The following is an 8,546-nucleotide window of genomic DNA, read 5'->3' as shown; positions in this document are numbered from 1 at the left end:
TAGTATGACGTGGTTTTTAAAATGATGCGATAGCTCGCACGTAGCAGAGGGTGGTTTCGATCCACCGACCTCTGGGTTATGGGCCCAGCACGCTTCCTCTGCGCCACTCTGCTGAAGGTAGGTAAGCTGAAATGTGTCTCATGTAAGGTGTAGTTTAGTATTGCGAACAGCACTCGAACTATGACCTTTTTACCATTTCCAGGGGGATTAGCTCACATGGTAGAGCGCTCGCTTTGCATGCGAGAGGTACCGGGATCGATGCCCGGATCCTCCAAGACGATGTTTTTAATTTATTTATTTTTATACTCATTTCAGTAGTTGCCAATGGTCATAAGAGGATTTATGATGCTCGTAAGATTACCTGGTATTAATAATAATAATAATAATACTAAACCGCGCTGCATATGTCTAGAGCATTTCTTGCTGTTTAATTTCGCATTGACAGTATACACAGTTTCAGCTTTTAACATGATCGACCGTGTGGCATTCGGGCATTGACGCCATCGCGAACATATTATTTAAATATGAACTCGTCCTCGGTAGTATAGTGGTAAGTATCCCCGCCTGTCACGCGGGAGACCGGGGTTCGATTCCCCGCCGGGGAGGTTCTTTTTATCTTGTCAATGTTTCGTTTCACGTCAGTAGCGTTCGCGGGACTGTCCGGGAATACAGATTTACGCCCGGTTAGCTCAGTCGGTAGAGCATCAGACTTTTAATCTGAGGGTCGCGGGTTCGAGTCCCTCATCGGGCGTAACAATTATTTGGTACGATGGTGAACTAACTTTCACCACAATGTCTTGTCGAAAGAGGATGAATAACGTAACATTTGCGGAGTGGCAAAGGCGAAGCAAACTTGATGGGGAACTAGCTCAGATGGTAGAGCGCTCGCTTAGCATGCGAGAGGTACCGGGATCGATGCCCGGGTTCTCCAATGCCTTTTCCATAGGCGTAAAATGAATGAAATTTGCGCAGAGCAATTTGCAGCAGCGTTCGTGTCATGTCGGGATGGCCGAGCGGTCTAAGGCGCCAGACTCAAGACAAAATGTTCTTCCACTCATCGCGTGGAGAATTCTGGTCCTCGAATGAGGGCGTGGGTTCGAATCCCACTTCCGACAACTTTTCCCTGCCACACAAAATTTTAGGCCTAAAATGCAAGTCCACCGAGCCGGATTTGAACCAGCGACCTAAGGATGCCTGAGTGGTATAAGTTCGTCTACAGTCCTCCGCTCTACCAACTGAGCTATCGGTGGATGTAGCATCGTACAGTTCTTGTGCAGGACTATGCAGGTCATGTCACGTTTGTAGTATGACGTGGTTTTTAAAATGATGCGATAGCTCGCACGTAGCAGAGGGTGGTTTCGATCCACCGACCTCTGGGTTATGGGCCCAGCACGCTTCCTCTGCGCCACTCTGCTGAAGGTAGGTAAGCTGAAATGTGTCTCATGTAAGGTGTAGTTTAGTATTGCGAACAGCACTCGAACTATGACCTTTTTACCATTTCCAGGGGGATTAGCTCACATGGTAGAGCGCTCGCTTTGCATGCGAGAGGTACCGGGATCGATGCCCGGATCCTCCAAGACGATGTTTTTAATTTATTTATTTTTATACTCATTTCAGTAGTTGCCAATGGTCATAAGAGGATTTATGATGCTCGTAAGATTACCTGGTATTAATAATAATAATAATAATACTAAACCGCGCTGCATATGTCTAGAGCATTTCTTGCTGTTTAATTTCGCATTGACAGTATACACAGTTTCAGCTTTTAACATGATCGACCGTGTGGCATTCGGGCATTGACGCCATCGCGAACATATTATTTAAATATGAACTCGTCCTCGGTAGTATAGTGGTAAGTATCCCCGCCTGTCACGCGGGAGACCGGGGTTCGATTCCCCGCCGGGGAGGTTCTTTTTATCTTGTCAATGTTTCGTTTCACGTCAGTAGCGTTCGCGGGACTGTCCGGGAATACAGATTTACGCCCGGTTAGCTCAGTCGGTAGAGCATCAGACTTTTAATCTGAGGGTCGCGGGTTCGAGTCCCTCATCGGGCGTAACAATTATTTGGTACGATGGTGAACTAACTTTCACCACAATGTCTTGTCGAAAGAGGATGAATAACGTAACATTTGCGGAGTGGCAAAGGCGAAGCAAACTTGATGGGGAACTAGCTCAGATGGTAGAGCGCTCGCTTAGCATGCGAGAGGTACCGGGATCGATGCCCGGGTTCTCCAATGCCTTTTCCATAGGCGTAAAATGAATGAAATTTGCGCAGAGCAATTTGCAGCAGCGTTCGTGTCATGTCGGGATGGCCGAGCGGTCTAAGGCGCCAGACTCAAGACAAAATGTTCTTCCACTCATCGCGTGGAGAATTCTGGTCCTCGAATGAGGGCGTGGGTTCGAATCCCACTTCCGACAACTTTTCCCTGCCACACAAAATTTTAGGCCTAAAATGCAAGTCCACCGAGCCGGATTTGAACCAGCGACCTAAGGATGCCTGAGTGGTATAAGTTCGTCTACAGTCCTCCGCTCTACCAACTGAGCTATCGGTGGATGTAGCATCGTACAGTTCTTGTGCAGGACTATGCAGGTCATGTCACGTTTGTAGTATGACGTGGTTTTTAAAATGATGCGATAGCTCGCACGTAGCAGAGGGTGGTTTCGATCCACCGACCTCTGGGTTATGGGCCCAGCACGCTTCCTCTGCGCCACTCTGCTGAAGGTAGGTAAGCTGAAATGTGTCTCATGTAAGGTGTAGTTTAGTATTGCGAACAGCACTCGAACTATGACCTTTTTACCATTTCCAGGGGGATTAGCTCACATGGTAGAGCGCTCGCTTTGCATGCGAGAGGTACCGGGATCGATGCCCGGATCCTCCAAGACGATGTTTTTAATTTATTTATTTTTATACTCATTTCAGTAGTTGCCAATGGTCATAAGAGGATTTATGATGCTCGTAAGATTACCTGGTATTAATAATAATAATAATAATACTAAACCGCGCTGCATATGTCTAGAGCATTTCTTGCTGTTTAATTTCGCATTGACAGTATACACAGTTTCAGCTTTTAACATGATCGACCGTGTGGCATTCGGGCATTGACGCCATCGCGAACATATTATTTAAATATGAACTCGTCCTCGGTAGTATAGTGGTAAGTATCCCCGCCTGTCACGCGGGAGACCGGGGTTCGATTCCCCGCCGGGGAGGTTCTTTTTATCTTGTCAATGTTTCGTTTCACGTCAGTAGCGTTCGCGGGACTGTCCGGGAATACAGATTTACGCCCGGTTAGCTCAGTCGGTAGAGCATCAGACTTTTAATCTGAGGGTCGCGGGTTCGAGTCCCTCATCGGGCGTAACAATTATTTGGTACGATGGTGAACTAACTTTCACCACAATGTCTTGTCGAAAGAGGATGAATAACGTAACATTTGCGGAGTGGCAAAGGCGAAGCAAACTTGATGGGGAACTAGCTCAGATGGTAGAGCGCTCGCTTAGCATGCGAGAGGTACCGGGATCGATGCCCGGGTTCTCCAATGCCTTTTCCATAGGCGTAAAATGAATGAAATTTGCGCAGAGCAATTTGCAGCAGCGTTCGTGTCATGTCGGGATGGCCGAGTATGGAGTCATGTACTGGACAAAAGTCACGCTATAGAGTGTCGTGTTGCGTAGTAGAGTGTCGAGGTTCAATATAGATCCCAAGGTCGCGAGGCGTAGTATAGGTGGACGCGAGGCGTAATAGTGAGACGCGTATGTAATAATAGAGAGACGCGAGGCGTAATAGAAGGACGCGAGGCGTAATAGAGAGACGCAAGGCGTAATAGAGAGACGCGAGGCGTAATAGAAGGACGCGAGGCGTAATAGAGAGACGCGAGGCGTAATAGAGAGACGCGAGGCGTAATAGAAGGACGCGAGGCGTAATAGAGAGACGCGAGGCGTAATAGAAGGACGCGAGGCGTAATAGAAATACGTGTAAAGTCGGAGCGTAATAAGATGTGTGATGGGAGGATCCGTGTCAGAGAAAGAACTACGCTTACATACATCTTCACTTTTTTCTTGTCATGAATACTTTAAAAGGAAAAAATGAAAAAAAAAGATTCCATACTTGGTGTACAAGGGCTACTAGTTCATCATAACCTCTCGTGTATATTATATGCCTATTAGAGGGGAGTTATGATAAGCAGAATAACAACCTCGATCAGGGCATAATACAACTTTTCGACGTTGGGACGGGGAAACAAAAAAGAGCGCGCTCTATAATTAGGCACGGGAAGAACTTATTAAATGACTACTGCTGTGGCTATTTTTTCGCGTGGTTAGAAGAACTGAAGGAGCTTTATTTTACCTAAGCATAATATCTAGTACGTATATAGTGAACAAAATGTTTGAATTTCTTCTTTGTAATGTATCTAATGTAACTAATGTCAAGTTAAGCAATTCAATCAAAAGTTCTGTGAGTGAACTAATAGTGGTGTTCATGACAATGTACTTTCTACGACCTGAACAGTTCGAAGAAACACTTCGATACCGAAGTTATCGCAATTTGCCATTGGATCGTTAGATCTACAAAATTCCAGGTATAAGTCATTACTTTGAAATGGATGATTTATCTCGGGAACCACAATAGCATCGTCACGGGTTTCGATATAATGACTCGGTACACTCCAATCTATACCATATGAATCGCAGTCATCGACAATATCATCTTCTGACGGTCTCCTTTGCAACAACAAACCTCTTTCCCATAATTGAAGAGGAGAAAGGTTTCTCTCTGTTCGGATAGGATGGTGATCATAGCCCAGGATAAATCTTTGAAAATGTGCATTTATTCTTGGAATAAAAACATAATGAAGGCAAAACAAATGCAACTCATTCGATATATCCAAGGCTCCTATCTCTTCCAAGTAAGTGAATATGTTGTGGTATATGTATGTGCAGCCGTGGAATAGATCTCTCCAGAACCTCTCTATCCTTTGGTTATGGCAACTTTTCCCAGCGATAAAGCTACCACGATTACTTCCTCGTCTTGATATCATAAACCAAGCAACGTCTACATTTTCCACCCCATGATCTCCTCTTACACGCGACGGCAAGCCAAAATTTTGTACTGCGGTCAGAAATAAATCGAGTACTACAGTAGCCTTGTTACTTGATCCGCACGACAGAAACATTAGACGCCTAGAATACCCATCTATGCCGCCATGAATGACTATCGACCATCTTATCAATTTGTGATTGCCGTCTATATGCCACAATGACCTTGGCGCTGCAACACTATATTTTCTTCTTCGAACTACATTACGTTGCAACGAGCGCATCAATAGCCCTGATGGATCAACCCGCCACATACTATCACGAACAACTTTCCAAGGAATGTGATAACCATGAGACAGTAAAAAACCTTTCATTCTACGTATGCCACAGTTAGGAAAATCTGAAATAATTTTTTTGACATGTTCATCAAGTTCCTCGTCACCAATCATAGTGTGCGATTTAGGTTCAATATCAAACTCTTTAAATCTTCTTTGAATAGTTTTTGCACTTACTCCGAACATTTCAGCTATTGCCGTCTGCGAAAAATTCAACCTCACTAAAGTTTTTAGAGTTTCCTCAGGTATATCGAAAGAAGGCCTGCCTATCTTGTGCCGTACAGTTTCCGCGTTACTAGTTTTGTTCACTGATTGAATTATCACTGATGCTTGATGAATACTACTCAGTACATTTTCGGTTATAACATCTGGATACTCTAAAGCTGCTCTAGAGCAGAAGCTGTAAAGTTCATCAAGTCTATAGACAGGATAATCCAAATCTGCTGTATTCGCGTCAACAAAGGATGACAATAACGACTGGATTAGTTTCAATGTATCAACAACAGAATTCTTAATAAAATCAACTGGACTCAATTGTTGTATATTCATGTTATATTCTGAAAAATAAAAGTACTGCATAAGTACACGAAATGTCAACAAAACCACTTGTTTGTTTAATCATACAATAAATCCTAAAAATGCCAGACGAAATTCCCTCCAAAATGTTCGAAATATGTTTAAAAGTTACTTAACGATAACAGTTCTGTTTTTAAATAACTTTCTCTGAGTGAGTCGACCGTATATAAGTAGAACATTTTTTCACATAAAGAACAAAATAACAAACATAACCCTTGTGAAATAAAAAGAAAAGAAAAATATCTTCTTGGTTAGCACAGCTGAATGATAATGCAATGCGTAACTTGATCACGACTATAACCATACATCTTTTCCATATAAAAGTTAGAAAACAAACAAAATAGAACAACAAAAAGACGAACTTATAAATGCATGTGCAGTATATATAGACTTCAAGGAGCGTACAAGTCAGTCATAAATTCGAGACTAATCATAATCAATCTGATCATTAAAAGTATGTATATCACTGGAAGAATTCTTGCATAGGACTGAATCCATAGTTGGTTCCTCCATTGGTAAGTCGCTCTGCACTGGTCTGATGTATATTACAGCGTGACCGGGTACTAAATTTTTTAAATAGCTGATAGAATAACCATCTTTTCTTGGTGGTATCAACACCAATGGTCGGTTTATTCCACCACTCTCAGCCCTCAGAAGTTCAATGCCACCACTCTGTGATGATAATTTTGGATAAGCTTTTGTTAACTCTTCCAGAAGCATAGCATGTGTTCCAGTTTTGGAAGGAAAAACAACTTTTTCAATTCCGAGACCAACTTGGTTTAGCTCCATTAATTCACGTGTATTAGGTGAAACTGATGTATCTTTGTAGCTCAGTGCACAGAATTTATGGGTCCATGTGTCCTTAATGAAGTTATTAGAGAGACGTGGTTTCTTTGCTTGTGGGCGATATCGGCTACCACCAGCATTCAACGCTGGAAATTGCTTACTGAAACAGAACAAGAATTAAAATAAAAATCTGTCTCAAACATAATAATCTTTCTACTCAGTGTATACAGAAAGAAATTAAAGTTGAACAAAATCAAAAAAATGAAAAATGTTATAAAAAGGTACAAAGGCACGAAAAAATTCAATAGTCACAATCAGCATAATGCCTGTGAGCAGTACTCCTGGAGAGATGATTATTGAAACTTATCGAAAAGATACAAAGGAGGCAATGATCATGCTGGGAGCAGAAATTCACAACTCTTAAAAATATCAACCTACTTGAAATCTTGTAGAATTCTCTGATGTTGTGGACTTGGATGTAAGTTTGGACTTGGATGTGAGTTTGGACTCTGGAAGATGTTCTGATTTGGATTATTTTGAGTACTTGTTGTTGATGATGACAGACCATCCAATGCATTATTCAGTCTGTCTATAGCGTCTTTCACTTTCTGCATGCTGAATCAATTTTTAATTCCTAAAACATCACATACAATTTAGCTTGAAAGTTTTGAAAATTACAACCATGCCGATAAATATTCACGATAGTAAGACAAAAATTTAAAAATGTCTTAAGAATATCCTTAAAGGAAAATCGAATAAGAACATTGTACATATTTGCTGCATTATTTAAAATTCTTGAAAATGGGTGCAGTGTCACTTGAAGAAAACCAAAACTTGAGAAATTTGCCATCATTACAATACACCTGTTGACAGTGTTGTTGTACACATGCATATGCACCGCACAGTTCCATTTAACTACCAGTCGTAGTCCTACGTTCTGTTTTATAAGCTGCCCTGTTTACCTATCAAAACATTGTAATCACATGGTGATACAAAACACAATATTAATACAAAAACAGCACATTGCTTATAACAGAATAGCATGCAAGCAGTGTAATAACATTTTTCGGCTTATCGGCACCCTCCTCGTTGCAGGGGGAGGGGGGTTGATTGGTGGTGTATACAAGGGAAGGAAAAAAGGAAGTAAAAGTTGCTAGGGCAAATAATATAATCCATTATTTATAGCAATAGTATAGCTAGCCCATTACAAATTTTAATGAGAAAATATATATGAGGAGGGGGGGGGGTGCCAGCTATACCTGTGTTGACAAATGTCGTCGTTGCCCTACATTGCTTCCCTTCACTACTACACATACTTATGAATTAGCAACTTCTCACAATTTATCAGAATATAACTATAATACAGCAGAAATTAAAAAAACAGGAGAGAAAAAATCAGAGAGAACGGTCAGCCCAGCTGCTACAAAAACTTACTTTTTCTTTCGTGTTTTGTCTTGATTAATTTGCCAGTCAATTGAAAAAATTCGAAATTTATTCACGGGTAACCAAGGCAAATGGCGCGAAAGTACGCGTCCCCTCTTCCTACACGCCGCGTCGCCCTTGTTTGCGCGTCTTTCCATCACGCAACGCGTCCTTCTGTTACGCATCGCGTCCTTCTATTACGCCTCGCATCTCTCTATTATTACATACGCGTCTCACTATTACGCCTCGCGACTCTCTATTTCGCCTCGCGTCCACCTATACTACGCCTCGCGACCTTGGGATCTATATTGCACCTCGACACTCTACTACGCAACACGACACTCTATAGCGTGACTTTTGTCCAGTACATGACTCCATAGCCGAGCGGTCTAAG

The 8,546-nt window shown here is 42.2% G+C and overlaps 1 protein-coding gene, 1 long non-coding RNA gene and 16 other non-coding genes across 18 annotated transcripts; 15 read left to right on the top strand and 3 right to left on the bottom strand.

The window, feature by feature from the left end:
* Positions 1–6: 6 nt before the first annotated feature.
* On the top strand, positions 7–4,127 carry LOC130635550 (uncharacterized). The gene is made up of 2 exons (XR_008982170.1): positions 7–246; positions 904–4,127. It is a non-coding gene; the product is annotated as an uncharacterized LOC130635550 (long non-coding RNA).
* Positions 202–274, top strand: Trnaa-ugc (transfer RNA alanine (anticodon UGC)). The gene has a single exon. It is a non-coding gene; the product is annotated as a tRNA-Ala (tRNA).
* On the top strand, positions 534–605 carry Trnad-guc (transfer RNA aspartic acid (anticodon GUC)). The gene has a single exon. It is a non-coding gene; the product is annotated as a tRNA-Asp (tRNA).
* Positions 679–751, top strand: Trnak-uuu (transfer RNA lysine (anticodon UUU)). The gene has a single exon. It is a non-coding gene; the product is annotated as a tRNA-Lys (tRNA).
* Positions 859–931, top strand: Trnaa-agc (transfer RNA alanine (anticodon AGC)). The gene has a single exon. It is a non-coding gene; the product is annotated as a tRNA-Ala (tRNA).
* Trnal-caa (transfer RNA leucine (anticodon CAA)) lies at positions 1,000–1,115 on the top strand. Its single transcript has 2 exons — positions 1,000–1,037; positions 1,070–1,115. It is a non-coding gene; the product is annotated as a tRNA-Leu (tRNA).
* Trnay-gua (transfer RNA tyrosine (anticodon GUA)) lies at positions 1,157–1,250 on the bottom strand. The gene is made up of 2 exons: positions 1,214–1,250; positions 1,157–1,192 (listed from the first exon to the last, which is right to left on the bottom strand). It is a non-coding gene; the product is annotated as a tRNA-Tyr (tRNA).
* On the top strand, positions 1,504–1,576 carry Trnaa-ugc (transfer RNA alanine (anticodon UGC)). The gene has a single exon. It is a non-coding gene; the product is annotated as a tRNA-Ala (tRNA).
* Positions 1,836–1,907, top strand: Trnad-guc (transfer RNA aspartic acid (anticodon GUC)). The gene has a single exon. It is a non-coding gene; the product is annotated as a tRNA-Asp (tRNA).
* Positions 1,981–2,053, top strand: Trnak-uuu (transfer RNA lysine (anticodon UUU)). The gene has a single exon. It is a non-coding gene; the product is annotated as a tRNA-Lys (tRNA).
* Positions 2,161–2,233, top strand: Trnaa-agc (transfer RNA alanine (anticodon AGC)). Its single transcript has one exon. It is a non-coding gene; the product is annotated as a tRNA-Ala (tRNA).
* Trnal-caa (transfer RNA leucine (anticodon CAA)) lies at positions 2,302–2,417 on the top strand. Its single transcript has 2 exons — positions 2,302–2,339; positions 2,372–2,417. It is a non-coding gene; the product is annotated as a tRNA-Leu (tRNA).
* Positions 2,459–2,552, bottom strand: Trnay-gua (transfer RNA tyrosine (anticodon GUA)). The gene is made up of 2 exons: positions 2,516–2,552; positions 2,459–2,494 (listed from the first exon to the last, which is right to left on the bottom strand). It is a non-coding gene; the product is annotated as a tRNA-Tyr (tRNA).
* Trnaa-ugc (transfer RNA alanine (anticodon UGC)) lies at positions 2,806–2,878 on the top strand. The gene has a single exon. It is a non-coding gene; the product is annotated as a tRNA-Ala (tRNA).
* On the top strand, positions 3,138–3,209 carry Trnad-guc (transfer RNA aspartic acid (anticodon GUC)). Its single transcript has one exon. It is a non-coding gene; the product is annotated as a tRNA-Asp (tRNA).
* Trnak-uuu (transfer RNA lysine (anticodon UUU)) lies at positions 3,283–3,355 on the top strand. The gene has a single exon. It is a non-coding gene; the product is annotated as a tRNA-Lys (tRNA).
* On the top strand, positions 3,463–3,535 carry Trnaa-agc (transfer RNA alanine (anticodon AGC)). The gene has a single exon. It is a non-coding gene; the product is annotated as a tRNA-Ala (tRNA).
* Positions 4,038–8,532, bottom strand: LOC130635547 (uncharacterized). Its single transcript, XM_057444907.1, has 2 exons — positions 7,169–8,532; positions 4,038–6,890 (listed from the first exon to the last, which is right to left on the bottom strand). The coding sequence occupies exon 2, from the start codon at positions 5,945–5,947 to the stop codon at positions 4,475–4,477; it is 1,473 nt and encodes a 490-aa protein (XP_057300890.1). The 5' UTR covers positions 5,948–6,890; positions 7,169–8,532; the 3' UTR covers positions 4,038–4,474.
* Positions 8,533–8,546: the final 14 nt, after the last annotated feature.

This window comes from Hydractinia symbiolongicarpus, chromosome 3 (genome assembly GCF_029227915.1).
Source record: "Hydractinia symbiolongicarpus strain clone_291-10 chromosome 3, HSymV2.1, whole genome shotgun sequence".
In the NCBI taxonomy this organism is placed as follows: Eukaryota; Metazoa; Cnidaria; class Hydrozoa; order Anthoathecata; family Hydractiniidae; genus Hydractinia; species Hydractinia symbiolongicarpus.
Note: the sequence above shows the minus strand (reverse complement) of the source record. Positions and strands in the feature narration are given on the sequence as shown.

What these genes read in the sequence shown, in the direction of transcription:
- LOC130635547 (XM_057444907.1), bottom strand. Translation starts at nt 5,947, where the DNA reads ATGCAGTACTTTTATTTTTCAGAATATAACATGAATATACAACAATTG.